The 20,639-nt window shown below is 51.0% G+C and overlaps 1 protein-coding gene across 1 annotated transcript in view; it reads left to right on the top strand.

Moving 5' to 3' along the window:
• The window catches only part of GRIK4 (glutamate ionotropic receptor kainate type subunit 4), a 307,210-nt gene that overhangs the window by 220,976 nt on the left and 65,595 nt on the right, over positions 1-20,639 (top strand). Inside the window, exons 10-11 of the mRNA XM_007121709.2 lie at positions 9,318-9,425; positions 15,926-16,129. Coding sequence (XP_007121771.1) covers positions 9,318-9,425; positions 15,926-16,129 — 312 coding nt within the window. The remainder of the gene's footprint in view (positions 1-9,317; positions 9,426-15,925; positions 16,130-20,639) is intronic.

The following is a 20,639-nucleotide window of genomic DNA, read 5'->3' as shown; positions in this document are numbered from 1 at the left end:
AAGACTCAGACGTAGAGAATGGACTTGAGGACACAGGGAGAGGGAAGGGTAAGCTGGGATGAAGTAAGAGAGTGGCATGGACATATGTACACTACCAAATGTAAAATAGATAGCTAGTGGGAAGCAGCCGCATAGCACAGGGAGATCAGCTCGGTGCTTTGTGACCACCTAGAGGGGTGGGATAGGGAAGGTGGGAGGGAGACACAAGAGGGAAGAGATATGGGGATGTACGTATATGTATAGCTGATTCACTTTGTTATATGGCAGAAACTAACACACCATTGTAACGCAATTATACTCCAATAAAGATGTTAAAATAAATAAATAAATAAATATCCTCTCATAAATAGGTAAGTCAGAATCAAAGGCAAGGAAAAGCAAAGTCTGACCTCAGGGATGTGGACTTTCAAGCAGGAAAGCTTATGGCAAATACCAATGGATAAGGAATAACAATTAAAATGTTTTCCAAATATATAACTACATATCCACAGCCCAGGAAAATTAATATCTTGGGGGCAGTGCTGCAGAGTGGACCTGCCTGGGTTTGCATCTGCGTTAAGTGTGGAACTTTGGGCAAGAAACCTAACCTCTCCGAGCCTCAGTTTTCTAATCTGTAAAATGGGGATGATAGTATCAATAGTACCTCCCTTATAGTGTGGTTGGGAAGATTAGATAACAAATGTAAAGCATTTAGTCCAGTATTTGACATGCGATAAATGCTCAAAAGTATCAGCTTGTGCAATTTTCTTATAGTTAGTCCTTTAGTTACAAGTAATTAGGATAGGAGTTCACTGATGCCCAAAATGTATTTATGGAGCATCAGTTGTGTTGCAGGTACTCTGCTAGGGGCTGTGTATAGAGTAGCGAACAGGTAAGGTGTCCGAATCCCCTGGGCCAGGCACTTTCATCCTTTCTGAGCATGACTCGCATTCTGGTTGCCAATCCAGGACACACATGAACACCCACCTACACATAATTGAAACCAAAGCTTATGAAACAGTAGTTGCCCCTGGTGTGTGGGTTGCACTCTGATCTATTCTGGATATATATTTCATTTTTAAAATGCAGGTCTGGACCCACTAAATTGATTTCCTAACCCACTAACGGGTAGCAGCCGCAGTTGAACAAAACACTGCCTTAGACCAACTCAGCTGAAGGCTTAATCAGCCCAGGAAGGGCTCATTTGATAGGAAGTCTTCCCAGCTTTCCCCGGGATTGTTTTTGATCTCTTACCTTTGGCATTTGCCACTGTTGTCCTTTGATCCTGGGTTTTTACCGTATTGTGCATGTAAGCACATATTTTCTGCTAAAAGAATATTTTGGCTGAGAAAATGAGCTCTTCCGCCAACATCGATAACTCCCTTTGTTCCCCAGGTCAACCCCTCAGTCAGGGACCCTCACTCGTGATCCAGTCTCCCATGTGAACTAAAGTTTTATGATTGGAGATATTAGATTTAAAGTCAATAAACATTTTGTTCCTTCATGCCAGGGGTTCACCACGGAGGCTTACATTACAAAGCTTTTTGGCTGGTCATATATCAAGGCACAGACCTATACTACAGACACTCCAAACTATAACTCAGTCTCAATTCCTGAGGCCTCTAGCTGTAGTGGTTCACGTCTGACTGTCATTCTTCCTGCCTGTATGTTGAAATTAGTTCTGTGAACTCAAGGAGACACTAATACATTATTTTATGTATTCTTCCTAGTGAGAACTTCAACTTTGAACCCTGAAACTGAGGTTAAAAATACTGAGTCGTTGGTTATGGCTCGTCCACCTTTGGGATGGCCCTAGAGAACAAGGAACTGGAAGAAAGAGCTTGCGTTTGCATAGGCCTTTAAACTTTTGTCACGGCTGTGATCATCTCCTATCATCCCAATAAGAGGAGAAGGGGAGAAAGACTAACTACCCTTGTCTTATAGGCAGCAAAATTGACTTCCCAGGGCCACACAGGGTAGAACAGGCAGGGTAGAACGTGACTTCTGGTCAGATGCATTTCCACCAGACGGACAGTAGTGCTATTATCTTAAGTTCCCATGGCTTATTATGGCTCATCAAAAGCCATCGTACACACTAACTCAGTTGCTTAGCAACAGCATTGCTGTACTATGGGTAGGCAGATTCGTTTATTTCCACTTTGCAGATGAGGAAGATTCAGAGAGGTTAAGTGACTTGCTCAAGGTCACAGAGCTTATGCATGGCAGAAGAGTTAAGAAAATGTAGGTCTCCTGGTGCCTTCCCTCTGCATCTCCCTGTGCTAAGCCCCTAAGCAACTACCCTGTGCCTTGGTCAGGATCGCTCTCGTGGACTCCTGTAGCTGAATACCTTCAGGTCTGTATTCGCCAAAGAACAAGTTCACGGTGATCAGAGAGGTGTGTGGGAAGGCCCAGATCTTAAGGTCGGGGTAGCCTGCACTTGCCCTGCCCCAACCAGATAGTATAGCAGTAAATAGAACCTGAGTTCAAATCTCAGTTCCATCGTCTATTAACTGTGATCCTCAGCAAGTTGTTTGACATCTCTATCTCAATTTCAATCATTCATTCATTCAACAAAAACTTGTATGAAATGCCTACATTAAGCCTTTAAGTGTTATTACTGTTGTCTGAAGCGCCTACATTTCTCAGGTGGGAATGATAACAGGGTTGTTATGCAGAATCAGAGAAATTTACATAAGCAAGTCACGTGGCTGAGTGCCCAGCGTGCAAAGGTGATCAGTAAGTGTTTGCGAACTCTGACTCTGAAGCAGAAGGGCTTGCCCGGCGGTGGAGTTATGTCAGCCTGTCTAGAAGCTGCATCCTGGCAGCGCTGAGTGCAAAGAACAGTCATCTACACGTACATAAAGTATTAAACGTTACAGAGCCATGTGCGTACTCACAGAGGCAGGTACGGATGTCAGGAAATCCCTCAGGGTTTTAAAAATGAATCCCTTTTTACCTATTTGGGAGAGAACAAAGCGGCAAAATGACAACCTCAAGTGATTCTAGGCGGGAGCGGGAGAGCTGCGAGCGAGAAGCTTGTGGCTGCTCTGGGCAGGACCTCCCAGCTCAGGCGACAGCGGAGGGCTCTCCCCCAGCGGCACAGGGAGAAAGACAGGTGGTGAGCAATGGTCTCATTAATGAATGTATAATGACAGCCCGAGGCAGATGCTCTAAAGGAATGTGGTTCGGGGAGAAGTTTGACTTTGGGAGTTAAAGGAAAGGCTTTCTGAAGGTAGTGATTTCTCAACTGAGGCCTGAGGCTTTAACAGGTATAATAAACTAGATCAAGGTTTGGAAAACTTCTTTTTATAAAATAGGCCCAGATAGTAAAAATTTAGACTTTGCAGCTTTACTGTTGTAGGTGAGTGCAGTCACAGACCGTACATCAATGAATCGGCGTGACTATGTTCCAGTAAAACTTTATTTCCTGAAACAGGCAGCGGGCCGGATTGGGCCTGTAGTCCGTGGTCTGCCAACCCCTGAACTAGCTGCAATGGGGCTGGGGGCCAAGGGGTCGGGCAGCAAGGAGAGTCCAGACAGGGGACAGCACGCACAGAGACCCTGGCAGGAAGGCGCTTGTTGCACGTGAACTCATAGGTGTGCCAGGAGCACAGATAAAGCCGGGAAAGATGGTGTGAGATGAGCGTGGAGGGTGAGCAGAGGCCAGGCCTCATGGGCTTGGTGGGCCATGTTAAGGATTTTGGTTTCTATCCTTAAACGAAAGTGGGAGAAGAATTGAAGGGTTTCAGCAGGGGACGGTGTGATCATAGTTGAGACTTGATAGAGGCAGCTGGCTGCTTCTGAGCGGAGAACAGAACAAAGAGAGGCCCCGGGGGATCCTAGTCCGGGGCAAGTTCAGTGGGAGCTTGGATTAGGGTGGAGGGCAGGGAAAGGTGAGACTCGGGGAAATTAAGTGACTTGCTCAGGGTCGCCCAGCCCTGAGGTCACAGTGCCGGATGCTAATGCGGTCTCTGGGCGACACACAACCAGCTCTTTCAGCAGGCGATGCCTGCGGTCAGGGCCCCTGGACAAGCATTTCCCATGGTGCATTGCTGAGGGAGTGACCAGCTTGCTGACGCTGACCCAGGGTCACACGGCAGACCACACTCATTCAACTGTACAGCAGTCACCTCTCCAAGGGACCGTGGGTTGTCCATATCAATGTCACAGGGTCTGTTCACTAAAGACCCGAGGCCCCATCAGTCAGGGCTTATCTGTACTTTCCTTACAGCAGTTCTTTCAAGTTTGGTCCCTTGGTTGCTCAGCCAGGAATCTTAAACACAACTGCTGGAAGGAAAGGACCAATTCGAGACAGCTATCCAAATAGCGGAAGGAAATGACAGTTCACAATCAGAAAAGAGGCACTAAGAAAAGTAGACAAATTAACTTATGAAAGCACAGCAATGAGGGTGGAGGCCGCCACATTTCAGGAACCAACGAGCAGCACTATATCCCAGGACAGGGTAATAATTGGCTTCAAAAGGATGACACTGCACGAAGGGAAAGATGTCTACTCTGTTTAAGAGGACAGCAGAAAGTATAATTCCCTTTGAAAGAATTTTGGGAAATAATACTTGCAAATAAATAATTAAAACCCTCCCCCCCCCAATTTTAGTGCTTAAAGGGACAACATGATTATTTTTTTATTTGAATTTTATTTTATTTTATTTTTATACAGCCAGGGAGCAAGATTATTATTAATTTATATGGATTCTGTGTCCTTTGGGGAAGTTGGATAAATGATACTTTCTGTGCACGTGCAAACACACATCAGTTATATTTACCTCGATTTTCATATTTGACAAAGCACTTCTAGTTTCTTCTAAGAGCATAGAATCAGTAGTGAGAAGGAATACACATTTGTTTTAAATATTGCGATCGCAATGAAGCAGCACATTGGTTTTTTCCACGCCTCAGCTCTGTGATTCAGGTAAATTATTACCTATGTGGACATCACTTTCCTTACTCATAAGTAGGGTGGCAGTGAGATTTGTAAGCATAAACGAGCGCCCAGCACAGGGCCTGTGAGTGTGGTGGCACCAGCTTGCCCGGCCAGCCAGAGCCCGTTATACACTTCTCTTCCCAACTCGGTGTCCCGTGACTGCATGTGGGTAGCTTGAAGTCAGCCACGGTGGGCGTGTTTACACCACAGAAGTGGGCAGATCAGACAAGGCCTTTTTTCCTGGAGAGCCAGTTTTTAAACATTTCCTAGCTTGCCACAGGTGGGCCCTCAGCCGCTCTTCATTCCCACACCCTTGCCTCTCCCTGACATCATGTTTGTCGTCTGAGTTGCTCTATGTGCTTTGCTCGAACCCAGCTTGCATCAGAATCACTGGAGAGCTGGCTACAACACGTACTGCTGGCTCCTGCTCCTGAACTGTCCGATTTAGTCAGTCTGGAACGGGGCCCAAGAATTTGCATTTCTAACGTTGACGTTGCCGGTGCAGGAACCAAAGTATGAGACACTGGTCTAATCTACTAAACTGGAGTCTACAGTGCAAAGTGTAGGGCACAGAAGAGATTCCCATCTTCTGTCTCAGACGATGGCATGACAAATTCTATGAATACTCACCTAGTTCTTGGCACATATACCATCAGATTTAATCTCCTTAAGAGCCCTAGGAAGTAGTCATTACTATTTTAACCCCCATTTTATAGATGGGGAAACTGAGGCTCAGAGGAATTAAGTAACTCACCCAGGGTCACACAGCTCATAAGCAGAGAAGCCAAGTTAAACTCAGGTCCTCCCACTCTGGGGCCGTTGCATTCGTGGTGCAGACTGTGGGAAGCTCAGTGGTGAGTAGAGGCTGCAGTCAGCATGTCCAGCTGTGCACCCGCAGGGCCACATCAGCCCAGAGGGTGCCTTTTTCTTACCTGCCTTAAGGCGCTGTGTGGGCTTGCAGTGGTGGTGTCTAAATCCATACCCTCTCCTCCCTTCACTGCAACCCCTGGAGTCTCTAAACTGGTGGGACGGCAGAGCAAGTGAGAGAGACAGAAAGCACAGAGAGAGGGCCACGGAAAGACATTATTTGAAGCACAATCAAGCTGGCACATGTGGGCATGTGGAAGAGGCTTACAAAGCCGCTGTTCCTCCAGGAGGTTTGGGGGCAGGTGTCAGCGGGGTGGAGCAAGGGAATTTGGCTAGAGACAGAGCCACAGATTGTCGGTGATGAGCGCTGTATCTCCTGCCCACCCCTGGCTTGTGTGTGGCATGGAAGATGCCCAGTGGATGGGGCAATTAGCCTGTATCCCAGGGCGCCTGGCTCTGTCTCCCACTCTCCTTCCTTTAACTGCCTTTCCTCTCCTCTCCTTCCTCTAACTGCCTTTCCTCAGTTAGATTGCTCCGGGTAATAGCTGCCAAAGCCGCTTTGTTGGATCTGATGAGTTTATTAATTTCTCGGGGGCTAATGGGAGGGTTGGTGGGACATTCATTTCCTGACTGGAGCTTGGAGGCTAGTTTGTCTTTTTGCCACGTCCCCAGAGGTGGGTGTGGGAGGCGACATGGCTCAGGCTGTCAGATCTGGGTCTGGGTAAATCATTTCTATCCCTGGCTTTTGTGGCAACCTATCTACCTCGTGGCTTGGGTCAGACAGGGAGTCTGGAACTGGGGCAGGCAATTAGTGAGGATGGGGTCCCCTGAGAACAACGGGTGTGGGAAATTGTGGGGGGAGTGGGGGGGTGAGGTCTTGCTGGTCCTGTCGTGTGAAGTGCATGTTTAGATAACAGGACTCTGAGAAGTTCAGTCCTGTCCCAAACATCCAGATGCTGACATCCGGCCTAATTGTTCTTCATGTCCTTCTGTCCAAATCTGGCCCTTCCTATCCTAGGAGACTGTCAGAAGCCAATTCTAGCCATTTTGAAGAGAGGGAAGCAGCCTCATTTCACCTGACTTTGTGGATGTAAAAACCCAGGAGGGAAAAAGCCGTGTCCAGGGTTCTTGCTGTGTGGCCTAGACTCCTTTGAGCCTTTCTCTGGTTGGTCAGGCCTGCTTATGTGGAGGAGTCCTTGGCATCCCCGCCCAAGAGACAGCAGCGGACATGGAAAAGTCTTGGATTTAGGAGTCAGACAGCTCTGTGTTCAAGCCCGTGCATCACCTGCTAGCCAGGTGACCTTAGACAAGCCATTAAACCTCTGAGCCCCAGTGTCCTCGTAAATAAAAACATCATCACTACTCCACAAGGCTGGTGGGAGAATTCAGAGAGATGATAGAACACGTCCAGCACGAGAGAGGTCCGGTAACTATTGTTCTCCTTTCCCCTTCACTTGAAAATCTAGCTGCTCATCCCTTATCCTCCCCATCTCTCTCCCCTGAAGAGAGAGAGGAGGAGGGGAAGCTCAGGCCGTACCCTGACCTGGCTGGTCCCTCCCGTGGGCCCTCCAGAGACCAGAGGACGCTTGCCTACCTCCTGCCCGTGCCTTACCGACAGCAGCACTCAGCCCAAGTGATGGTTTCCCCCGCCTCCGAGTACCGGTCCCTGAGCAGGGCGCCGGGCTGTGGGCATTAGCAAGCCAGCCCCTCACAGGCTAGCCGGGGAGGTGGACGAGTCAACAAAACGTGCAGTAGGACACTGGAAGAGCCAGGCAGGAGAGCCACGAAGGCTTCCCTGGGGAGACTCATCCAGGGTTAAGAGCCCAGGGCTTAAAGCTCAGGTGTCTCAGCTGATGGGGAGGTGACCTCGGGCAAGTTGGATGGGCTCTTATCTTGGCGTCAGTTTCTTTATCTAGACGGGGCTTCCGGTGTGGATGTGCAGAGGACACGACTTGTAAACTAAAATGAACAAGGGCACGTGCCTCACTTTTCTGCCCACACAGAGGTGGAGAAAGCTGCCCAGCCCCCTCCGGTGGCATCCTTGCTGAGGCTTGGAGAGGGGTTTTTGGTCATCTCTCCTTTGGCAGGTGAAGGGCTCACCTGGGGAGACCATCGGGCTCCTGCCTGGACCTCCCCTCTTCAAGGTCCAGACCATGACATCAGGGAGATGCTTACTGCTCCCTGTGAGACCCCCAACGCTCCGGCCCCGGGGGAGGGGCGGTGGGGACCAAGAGGGAGATGTGTCTTTATTGTGGTTGGAGCTTCCACAAGAGGAACCCAGAGCCCAGCTCTTGTGGGTAGAGCCATGTGGCATCCATGGAACTTGTGAGGGTTTTCCAGGGAAGCCGCCGCTGGTGCCTGGAGATGCCTGGCAGAGGCGGATGTGTGCATTTCATTGGCTTTCTAGCCAGCTATCAGCCGTCTCTCCTGGTGGCCCACCTCCAACACCCAGCAACAGAAATGAGTTGCCAGGGGCTCCAGCTAGTAGAAATGTATTGGTAGCACACACACGTATCTGTAGTTATAGAAAGGGTTCCACCGGGAAAACAAACCAACTCTCTAAAACCCCAATGATGCTGAATTTCGATTTAGGTGACTTTCTAAAAAGGGGGAACTGAGTAAGTTGTGGATATTTTCCCCCCTAGGAGTCAAGACAATGGGGAAAAGGAAGGAAACTAGCATTTATTGAGTTTCAGCTTAAATACATTCTCACAATGACCACATAATGTTTCTATTATTCCCATTTTACAGATGAGGAAATACCTTCAGAGAGGTTCAGTCATTTCTGGGTTTACACAGTGGAGATCCACGCTCCTGGGTCTGGCTGAACAATGTAACCTCGAACTGGCACATGCATGATCTCAGGTGGCTCTGAGAAGATGGCAGAGCAAACGTTACTGCCCCCATTTATAGCTGGGGAAACTGAGACTTGGAAAGATCGAAGTAACTTGCCTAGGTTCTTGCAGCCAGCAAAGTGAATCCACCAGGACTAGAGCCTGGTCTTCCTTCCCTCTTCTGGTTCATCCATCTATTGAACCATTCAGCAGACATTTATTGAAGAGCCTAGTAAAGGCCAGTTCTCTCCAGTAACCATTCTGGTTCTTATTTAGATAATGAGGCTTATTGAAGGCAGACTGTAGGGAAAGGGAAGGCTCTGTCCTGCCTCCAGATGATGCAATTCCAGGGTCTCCCTTCCCTTCTAGGTGAGAGAGCATCCCTGAACTGCATTGCATTCCTGATTTCTTTTTCCATTTTCCTTTTCCACCTCTCTCTTAAGTCTTCCCCTCCCCTCGCAGTCTCCCCACCCACCCCTGACCCCCCAACCCTGGTAGCCCCGCCCCGGTCCCACCCCTTTGCTCTGCACTCTGCATCTCTCCCTCCTTCTGTGACGTACATGTACCCCCGCCAGAGGCAGGGGACCGGCCTCTCAGCTCTCCCAGCCCTGGAGGCCCGTAGGACCTCAACACCCCAGCTCCCCAGCCTCCTCCTCCCCCCACCCCTTCCCAGCCTGTCTCCTTGGTCTCCTCAGATTGGCCAGTGGCACGTGGCAGACGGCCTCAGCATGGACAGCCGCCTCTACGCCTCCAACGTCTCCGACAGTCTCTTCAACACCACCCTGGTCGTCACCACCATCCTGGTAAGCGGGTGCCCCCTGGGCCTCCCAGCTGCCACTCTCCGGGGTGCCTCCTCCATCTCCAGGCGTTCCCAGCCTCCCCGTGAACAGAGGATGGGAGCTCTAATCACAGCACGGAGACCAATTTATGGCAGTGTAATTAAACTCAAGTTGCTGTTTCATATGGAAATGATATCTGATGAGTTCCAAAGCAGCTGGGGAAGCAGGATGGGGTGGCAAGACAGCACAGCTTGTGGATGCCTCTTCCAGGGGCACCCTGACAGCCAGGGCAGCCGTGCACAGCCAAGGGCAGGGCACCTAGGACACGCGGGAGAAGTCCCCCAGGGTGGCTCCTACTCTTTCACGACAGCCTGCTTTGCTTGGTGCCTGCTTGTACAAGTTGCATCCCTGGCAGTGGACACCTGAATCTCAATGGGTTTTCATGGCCTATTTCTTCATTTCCAGATGATCAAAAGAAAGTTCTCAATCTATAGAGCAAGGGACCATCTGCCTTTTTTATTTGATTCAGTTCTCTTCGACACTTACCAAGCCCTTCCCCCGTGTGCCAGGCACTGTGCTCATTCTTGGAGACACGAAGCTGAGTGAGACTCGGTCTCTGTCCTCAAACAGGCTGTAATTTATTAGATGGCACAAATCAAGTGCGTTCACGGCCAAAGTCATCTTCTTCTCCCCTCCCCCCATCCCTGAAGACTTCGGGTTTTAAAAGATTTGTCCATTAACCAACTGCATGTATTAAGTAATTATTAGTTTGCCCCCTTCCCCCACCTCCTTTTAACCAATCAAAAACCTATTTCCCTGCCGGGCCCAGCATCTTATCCACGGGAGATAATCAGTGTGGCCGCACTGATGGAATCCCAGCCCCAGACAGACTCGACTATTAGCCTGTTCAGCCTATTGTGCTGTTGGTAACTGTGCAAGGTTTGGAAACGTGTCCGTTTCTTTCAGGCTTTCGAGATAATAAAAAGAGCTCAGGGACCTCCAACACTACGTTCATGAACTCCTGGGGCTCAGGAGCCCTGCACTGAAATAACTGATCCACTGTGAGCAGAGCAGGATAAAAGCCAGGAAAGAGGTGCACGCCTAGCGCCATGGGGGGTGAACAAGAGAGAGGTCCCATCCCATCGGGGAGGTCAGCAAAGCCTTCCGAGGAGAGGGACATTGAGGGTGGGCCCCCAAAGACAGGGGTGATGAGGAGGGAGAAGTGGACTAAGGAGAGTGTTGTCGGGCACTCAGGAAATGCCAAAAAGTGCAGGTTTCTAGGAAATGGGCATTGGTAGAGAGGGAAAGGCCTGGGGCTGGAGAAGCGGGCTGGGTCCATAATGCTTAGGGACTTGAATGTCAAGCTTGTGAGTTTTCCCTTCATTTGGTAAGAGACAGGGGGTCACCGAATATTTTCAGTCATTCATTCAGTGAATGTTTAGGGGGCACTCCTGTGTGCTGGGCGCTGTTCTAGGTGCTCGGGTGTAGACAGAGCTGAGGAAGGGGAGAGGGGCTGCTGGCTTCACTGAGAAGGGCAGATCCGAGTAGAGACCTGAGGAGGTGAGGTGACAACCACGTGGCCGTCTGGGAAGGAACATTCCAGGCAGAGGGAACAAAGCAAAGGATGGAGAAGGCAGTTCCAGCTCGCAGGGTTTTAGCCACTCCCCACCTCAGCCCAACCTGAGCTCATCTGAACCAACGTGGAAATGTCAGCAGGATTTGGGGGTGGGGGTGTGTCACCAAGCCCCTGAGACCTGGGAGTGCCTGGCTGAGCTGCAGCGAGGCTGAGCGGTGGTCCTGGCCAAGTGGGGGCAACACGCACATGATTGCTGGGACCTTCTCCGCCTCTGAAGGACTTCCTGAGTCTGTCACCTGCTGTCCATCCTCAAGCACATGCCCTAACATAGGTGTAGCCACCTCTTCACTGGAGCTGCACGTGGCCTCCTCAAAGGCCCCCTTCTCACTTGTTCAGTCTGTCTCTCCCCAGCCCCGCCCTTCTGGCTGCGCGGTCATTCTAAAATCAGAACCGTCCTGTCATTTCCTCACTTCAGTGCTGCCCAGGAGCGACCGGCCCTGAGCTTGGAATATAAACCCCTCGTCATCAAGCCCAGCCTGCTGTACCTGCTTCCTCTCCATGCCACGTGGGGTCTGGCAGCACTGGACTGCCTGACACTTCCTCACTACATCATGCTGTTCCCTGCCTCTGTACATGCTGTTCCCTCTGCCTGGAATACCCTCTCTGTGAATTCCTGTTTCCACCTGGAAATACTTGTACAGCCTTCGCAGCTTGGCTCTGATGTCCCCTCTTCCGTGAGGTCTTCCCTCATCTGCCTCCTGCCTGCTCCCTTCCTCTCACATTTTGTACACACCTTTCTCCTATTAGAGTTGGCGTTTACAGGTCTACCTCCCCTTCCAGATGAGGGCTCCTGAAAGACTGGGGAGCCTGACACAAAGTAGGAGCCTGATAATTACAATTTTCTTTTCTTTTTCTTTTTTTTTTTTTTTTGGCTGTGTTGGGTCTTCGTTGTTGTGCGCGGGCTTTCTCTAGTTGCGGCGAGCAGGGGCTACTCTTCGTTGTGGTGCGCGGCCTTCTCATGGCGGTGGCTTCTCTTGTTACGGAGCACGGGCTCTAGGCATGCGGGCTTCAGTAGTTGTGGCACGGGCTCAGTAGTTGTGGCACACGGGTTCAGTAGTTGTGGCACATGGGCTCAGTAGTTGTGGCTCGCGGGCTCTAGAGCACAGGCTCAGTAGTTGTGGCGCACGGGCTTAGTCGCTCCGCGGCGTGTGGGATCTTCCCGGACCGGGGCCCGAACCCGTGTCCCCTGCATTGGCAGGTGGATTCTTAACCACTGCGCCACCAGGGAAGTTCCTGATGATTAGAATTTGAATGAAGGAATTCCTTCCTACAGGGTCAGAGATGTCCCTTAAAAGCCAGTTAAGAGTTTGAGAGAAAAATGGGGACATGGCCGGGTTGTACTTCCTGCCTTTCCGGGGCTGGAATTGGACGGGGCTCAGAGCTCTGGCACAGACCCACGGGGACACTGAGACTGCAGGGTCATGTTTCTAGACTGGGAAAGTCAGTCTGACCCCGTGAGCGTGTGCCTGTGTGTGAGGGCATGCACGCACACGGTTGTTCACATATGCACACGTGTGCTCCTGAGGGTGGGGAAGGACACTTCTGTGTCGGGCGACATTTACAAACATGGCCAGTACGATTCAAATGAGAACCTTCTCCTGTGCATGTGTGTAGAAGTCAGTAACTCTTACCAGGAATGATTACCTTAATTTAGTCCCCGGTGGCCATTTTGGGGGGATCTCCTTGGCAAATGGTCATCTGAATGATTTATCCCTTAAAACTCAGCACGTGGGCCTGTTGCATCCTGCTCCCGTCAGGGGGCAGTCGGGGCTTGTGAGTGATTTATTGGTTAACGCTGGCAAATACACGGAATGAGCCGCAGCTCCCACCCCTAGAACACACCGCTGCATCAGACCCCGGGTTAAGCACCTTGCCCGCATCACTGCCTTCGTTCCCCCAGTGCTCCTGCCAGGACAGGGCCCCGGGCCGGCGCTCGGCCCCCCCAGACCCTCCAAAGTGCCAGTGAGCATCACCCCTTCCCTCACGGCTCCTCCCTCCAATACTGGCCTCGTGTTTATTTACTCTAAATATGTCAGTGAATTTTAAATTAACTTAGGTGCAGAGAGTTCTCGGGCAGAAGGGATCGTTAAAGATACCCTGGGAGGTTGCCTTCCAACCCAGGCGTGGAAATGCCCAGCCAAGCCCTGTCGGTGAGGCCATTTCAGCACTTTTCACCCACACGATCCACAAGTGCTGGACGCTGGGGCCGGGCGGGGGCCCCAGAGACAGGGAGGAGTCCGTCCCAGGCTCCACGTACGTTCTACCTGCGAGCCGGCACGTGTAGGAGGATGAATAATGAGTGTGTGGTGGCCTGGCTGCGAGTGCGGTAGGGGTTCTGAGAAGCGGGTTGGTGTCAGAGGCGGGATGGGACCCCAAGGACAGAGATGAGTTAGGTTAAGCAAAAGAAGGGCAGAGAGGAGCCTGTGAGCTGAGGACAGTGTGTGTGGAAGTCAGGGAGCTTGGCCCCATTTCACGGACATGACAGTGCACTTGATCATGAACCGGAAGCACATCACCTTCAACTTGGAGCGCCCTCTCCCTGGCATGGAACCTCCGACCTTCCCCTCTTCCGCTTCATCACACCCACAAGACCGCTCTCCCCCTTCCTCCCTTTGCGACCTCTGGCCTGTCTGGCTCCCCATCTTCCCCAGCCCAGAAGCCTCTTCCAGCTTGAGCTCAGCAAACCAGCAGTTCAGCACTTCCCTCTGTTGGCTTCTAGAATTGACTCCACCGTGATGTTCAGCCATCTCCCCTCCTGCCCGTCCCCGAGTCCAACTGTCCTTGCAAGCCCCGCTCCCAGCTGCCCATCTGCGTTCAGCCTCCTGACTCAGCTGGGCCTGGGCAACCCTGCGCTCCTCTCTGCTCACCCCACATCGTGTCCCCCGAGGAAACCTTTCCAGGCACCAAGCCTTCCCTCCTACCTGCCCCCAGCTCTGGGGGCTGGCACGGTTCCGTACCTTGGGCCTCCTCCCCACCTCTCTCTACCCACATCCATGCTCTCCACCTTACCCCCAGGCCCACTTCCCATGTTCACCTAGACCCTGGCTCTCCCGGGACTTTGCTGCACCGGCTAGCCTTCTCTTTCTTCCTTTTCTAATCTCTCCTTTTCTAAGGATTCCTCCCTTTGTACCTACACATGTACTCTGGTCCCTCCCATCCTAAGACACCATCGCTACCACCTTATCTACACCCTGCTGCCCTTGGGCTACCCTCCTATTTAGGGAATCATCCATGAAGGGATTGGTGGATACCGGGCATCCTCCAAGCCTGTTGCAGGCAGAGGGGGAACTGAGGTTTGGAGAGAGACGTGACCAGTAGCAGTTGGGTGGAGAAGCTCTGCCAGCTTTTGTCTCTGAACTTCTCAACATCCTGGTCGGCCTTCCCCCGTGCACCTCTCGTGCACACCCGTCCTTGTGGGGTTCTGCCATCCCCTCCCCCCTCCCCCCCCCCCAACCTGCCTTCGAGGGTCTCCAGGGACACGTGACCCAGATGCCCTTTCACAGCCCTGCTTCCTCTCTTTGTGGGAATGTCTGCCTTCTCCTGCTTGAAACCCTTTCCTCCTTGACCTTCATGACCACATTTTCCTGATTGTCAGCTTTTCTGGCCGCTTCTGCTTTGTCCTCCTCTACGGCTGCTCTTCATTTCCCCCCTCCCTAAGATCAGGCCTTATCTCTCTGTCCTCCCCCACGATGGTCTCTCATATGCTGCAGCTTCAGCCACCACCTCCATCCGGAGGCTGCCCCGTCTCTGCCCCCGATCCTGCCCTCACCCCATATTCCAACATTCAGTCGGATGTTCCCTCCTGGATCGATGACCAGCACCTCAGATTCAACATGTTCCAAAAACTCTTCCTTTTCAAACCATCCATGGCCATGATGACATCATCCTGGGTCATCTGCCCAGGCTCCAAGGGTCTGAGGACCCTACGCCCTGTGCCTCACACCCAACCTGGCATCAAGCCTGACCGTCTCTGTGATTCTTCAGCTTTGCGATCCAGTCTGACCCCAAGCACGGCTCAGGACTCAGCATCCCGTATCAGGAGAGGGCCCGTCCTCACTCCCAGACCTCTCTCTTGCTATATAGTATTCTTTACTCACATCCTTAAGTCTTTAAAACCCTTAGTGCTTCCCTACTATATATGTAGGATGCACAGTCACCTCGTCCTGGCAGCCAAGGCCCACGCTGACCCTAATTCATCTTTCTAAATTTATCCACCACCCCTCCCCTCCACACAGCCCAGGCCCCCACTCAAGGGCAGCCCCATCCTCCACCGAATGGGCCGCGCTCCTTCTCACTCGGGGTTTTGCCCTTGATCCTGCCTTTCCCCTGCCTCTGAAGCCCTCCATTCATACCACTTCCATCTGTCAGTGTTCTGTCTTCCTCCGGAGCCCAGCTTGCATCCCAGCTTCTCCGTAGAACCTTCCCCGGACGTTTCACCAGAGAGACCCTCCTCCCAACGCTCACGGCCGGACGCGTCCTGCCTCGGGTTTGCGGTTGTTCTGTACATGTAAGAGTCTCGCTTGCTCTGTTGTCAGCATCCTTGTATCTCATGATCCGCCGTGATCCATCTATGTGGAATAAACAAAGGAAGGGGAAAGAAAGGAAGGAATGCAATGCAGGGTGGGCTCAGATGATGACCTTAAACAAGGTGGAGGGGCTTCCACTGGACCCTCTGTGCAGTGGGACCCTTATGTGTTCCAGGTAAGAGAAGTGCCTTGAAGTCAGGGAGGGGAGCTAATTGCCACCTCCGAAGTACCCCATTACCGAGGCCACTTCCCCCCTTCCACCCCATCTTCTTCCCAACCTCCTGTGTCCCCGACCCCCTCGTCATGTGTGGCTGAGACACCAGGGCTAAGATGAGAATGACAGCTGCCCAGTTTTGCTGCAGGAAAACCCGTATTTAATGCTGAAGGGAAACCACCAGGAGATGGAAGGCAACGACCGCTACGAGGGCTTCTGTGTGGACATGCTCAAGGAGCTGGCAGAGATCCTCCGGTTCAACTACAAGATCCGCCTGGTCGGGGACGGCGTGTACGGCGTGCCCGAGGCCAACGGCACCTGGACGGGAATGGTCGGGGAGCTGATCGCTCGGGTAAGGAAAGAACAGGTGATTTGGATTTGGGGGTGGGCTGGGGAGGGAGCTGGAAGGACAGGAGGTTGTGCTGTATGCTCATGAATCCTCCATTTATTAGTCCATCGGTCACGCAGTTGTCATTTATTTGTCCATTCATTGCACAAATCTTTCCTGAGCTGGCAACGAGCCAGGCACTGGTAATATGCATTGGCGAATAAGACCACCCTTGATCCCTGCCCGTGGCTCTCCCGGTCCCAGGCCAGCATCTGTGACAGGTAACGTAGGCCTTGATCGCTGAGCACGGCTTAGAGAATTGGGGTTCCATTCTTGGATAATCCAGGTGCTTTTTGTTTGTTCTGATGATTTTTTTGGTCATCAGCACCTTTGGCAGGGCTTGGACAGGCCCTGGGAGAGTAGAACACCCCCACGGCCGTTGACTTTGACACCTGAGAAGTACTGTCAAGGAGACATGGTTAAATAACAGGGGAAAAGGGATCACCTGTCAGAGGACTTGGTCACAGTTATGGCTATTTTGTTACTTCTTGTCTTGTGTTCTGCTCTCCTCAACGTGCCTGTACAGGCCCAGGGCCAAGGCGCACTTGGCAGACTGTCGGTTTTCAGGGTGAAAGTGGAGACTCAATTAAAATGCAGGTGGGTGTCATAGAGTGTCAGTCGTCGTTAGGTTAGAGCAAAAGGCTATAGAAAGTTCTTCCAGGGGCAGAGCCCTTGTTTTCTTGATATATACTGTTAACATCTGTAAAAAATAATTTGGTTGTTACTAATTCACTGTCCATATTTCCATGACTGAGCTTTTCTGCTCAGGAAAGGTGATGGGTATCCAATGTGGAGAGCACAGACCCAGGCTCTTATGGGTTGGTTCTTGAACCAGCCCATGCCTCTCCATGCTTTCCAAGTGCAGAAGGAGCCCCTGCAGCCTCCCAGCCAGTGCCAAAGTGCAGGGTGCTTTACATGCATTACCGCTAATCCTCTGGGAATGTACCTCTTCGTTAGCTGTTATCCTCGTTTTGCAAATGCGCCACCTGAACTCAGAGAGCTTAAATGACTTGTCTGAAGCCACACAGTTAGGGTGAGACGGGGCTGGGATTTGAACCCAGATTTGTCTAACTCCAGAACCCACATTCTTCCCACCGCAGAACACGACCTCAGCTGCACTGGGATGTCACCAAGAAAGGGCTGCATGAGTCTAGGCCCTTCCTTCTCTCCTTCCTTTTTATCCTCCCTCCCTCTCACTCTTGCCTGCTTTTTTCTTTCCTTCCTTCTTTTCTCCCTCCTCTTTATCCATTGAATTAATACGATCTTAACCCTTTATATGTACCAAACTTGGGGGAAAATATACATTTTTTAAATCCTAGTCTTCAAGGATAAAAGTGTTAGTCAGGGTATTAAATAAGTAATCCTTGGCAATGCCTGATGAAAAGTTCTGTATAGACAAGAGCATGGAGAAGGTAATTAAGAGCCGAGGTGGGACGGTGGTGAGGAGTTTGCCTGACAGCACTTGCAGTGACCCAGCGGGGTCAGCGGCAAGACTTGTTCAGCGAGACGGTGAACTGTCCAGTTCCTAGAGTCCAGAGGGAGGCTTTGCTGTCAGGGAGAGACTTGCAAACAATCAACAGAAGGCTGCAGAAGGCCCAGGGAACCCTGGGAGCCTCTCACAGGGGCAGAGTGGGAGGGTGAAGGCTTCTTCAGGGAGCTGTCTGCTGTCTTTGAGACTCAAGCCCCCAGCTGACGATGCCCACGCTTCCTTCCGCAGAAAAGGATGTGCTGCTTTGCTCGAAGTCCCAGAGCCCCTCCTGAAGCAGTCCTCTTGTTTGGATCCCCTGGTAGAGATGCAGTCCCGTGGTTAAACCCCAGAAAGCTGAAATGCTAGGCCTTTTCCTTCCCTTCTTACCGATGTACTTTGTCACCTTGAGCCTGTTTCTTCAGCCCCCTTGGCCTTCCTGGTGATTGGTGGGGTGACTTCAGGGATGTCAGAGTCAGTGCACAGCCATCCCCTTGTCCACCCCCAAATGAGCTGTGACATGGACTGGCAGGAAGAGGAGAGGAACCCAAGACTCAAGGACATGCAGCTTTGTACCGAACGACTTGGGCAATCAGACAGGATCTTAAAATTCGCTCCAGGTCGGCTTTCAAGTCAAAACACTGCTGCTTTGGTCTCATCAAGACTTGACTGCGTAGTATTAATTAATTAACGAATTAACCCATTCGTTCAATACAGATCCATCGAACACTTTCCTCTTTCCTAGACAATGGAGATACAATGGGGGACAAAATAAACGTACTCACTACCCTCATGAATCTTACTAGTGAGAGACAGATATTAATGAATGATCACAGCAGGATATTCTTAACACACTGTGTTAAGTACAAGAAAGGGGAAGTAGGAGGAGCTATGCGAGGGTACCTGGAGGGGAGGGGTCCAGCCTTGAGAGGCAAGGGGACAGGGGAGGAAAGGCTTCCCTTGGGAAATGATGTTTGAGCTGATGTGTGAAGAATGAGAAGAGCATTTCTGCCAGAAGGTTGTCTGAATGCCACGGAGTGGGGGCTGATTCTGGGCAGGAGTGGGTGACCCCAGCCCTGCTCTGCCCCGGGGTTCACAACGCTTTGATGTGTCTGCCCCAGTGCTCCCCTAGGATCACAATAGTCCTAAAGCCTGCATCCTTCCTGTACGACCCCTGCCCCAAGCTGCACAGGAACAAGTCAGAGGTTGTAACAGTAGAGCCTTGGGGCTACTTGATGTCCCAAGTGGAAGAGACCTCAGAGGTCACTGCACCTAAATCTGTCACTTATACAGATGAGGAAATACAGGCTCAGAGAGCTTAAGTAACCTGCCAAAGATTGCACAGCTGGAGAGTTTAGAGCCAGCATTTAAGCCCTCGTCTGACTTCAGTGCTCATGGTCTGAGAGCATGAATCTTGGAATTAGACCTAACATCAATTCACCCCCTTACTAGCTGGGTGTTCTTAGGCAACTTATTTTATCCTTTCCACTCCATCCCCCAAGGCTTCAATGTTTATCTAGAAAGAATTTTTATAAGAATTTAAAATAACATACACGTGAGTATGCACACACACATAGAAAGTTTGACATACAGGACTCTCTTTTTTTTAGAGAGTTTGAGGAATGCAGTAGCTTCCTGGATGTTGGAGTGATGTATAGTAAAGAGTAGAGGCCTGGGTCATCTCCACTGGGCGTTCTAGAGCCTCAGTCTTTCACATCCATTGTCACCTGCTCTTTTTTTTTTTTAACCATCTTTATTGGAGTATCATTGCTTTACAGTGGTGTGTTAGTTTCTGCTGTATAACAAAGTGAATCAGCTCTATGTACATATATATCCCCATATCCCCTCCATTATCACCTACTTACCCAAGACCGTTGCGGTTTGGACATGTGGCATGTTGGTTGTGGAAGGGCGTTCAAGCATATTTTCTGCTTATGTTTAGAAATCATCAGAGCACGTCTTTTGGTGTGAATCCCATTAAAAGTAGGAGTGTGGTTGGAGTGAAAACAAGTGGATTCACATAAAATGGGCCAGGTGGCTGGCCTCTCACCCCCAGGGCTGTGTCTGGGCAGGGGAGATGGGAACCGTGTCTGTTTGGGAGCCTCCTGGGTTTGGATGTATTTGGCTCCAGTCACATCCTTCACAGCTGAGCCCACAGCAGGCCTGCACAGAAGTGACGGTGTGTCTTGGTGGAGGTATACTTGGCAGAGAGGAGGAGATGGACTTGAGCAGCTTGAAGAAGAAGGTGCCCTCAGAACAGCCTCAGCATCCTCCTGTATCACCCCAATAAATTTATTTACAGTGAGCTTTTAATTGAAATTGTTCCAGGTATTCAGATACAAAGTTGAATGAGGTAGTCCCTAGGTCACTATTTGATGGGGGACCAGTTGCGTAAAAGCGGAGCGAGAAAGGCTAGGATGGGGAGGTATAGGGGATGGTGAGAGGACTGGAGGAGGGCCTCTCGACGCTGCTTGTGATGTGTGGGGAAGACGCCTGCAGGAGGTGATGCTTGACTTGAATCTTTAAGGACCAGGAGAAGTTGGCCAGGAAGAGGAGGGACATGGAGAGAGAAGAACATGCCAGGAGGGAAGGAACCAGGGTCCAAGGCATGGAGGCAGGAAGGTGCATGGTAGTTTCTGTTTCAGGTCACTATACCCGGAACAGAGCATGGTGGGGAGCGAGGCTAGGAAGTGGGCAGTGGTCACTGATGAAGGTCCTATATGACCTTCTACAGCATGGAACGTGGAGGGGTGGGACAAGCCTGGAGGTAGGGGAACCGGGTAGAAGGCTCACGTTGCTGCAACAGTTGATGAGAACCAAAAGTAACTTAGGAGTTAGAAGAAGGTACATATTCAGAGGCCATCTTTAAAGATAACAGTCTTTCTTTTATATAGAGGTATGCAGTCTTTACAAAATATATATATTTTAGGGCTTCCCTGGTGGCGCAGTGGTTGAGAGTCCGCCTGCCGATGCAGGGGACACGGGTTCGTGCCCCGGTCCGGGAAGATC

The sequence above is a fragment of the Physeter macrocephalus genome, chromosome 16 (assembly GCF_002837175.3).
Source record: "Physeter macrocephalus isolate SW-GA chromosome 16, ASM283717v5, whole genome shotgun sequence".
Lineage (NCBI taxonomy): Eukaryota > Metazoa > Chordata > Mammalia > Artiodactyla > Physeteridae > Physeter > Physeter macrocephalus.
This window is presented reverse-complemented; position numbering and strand designations above follow the sequence as displayed.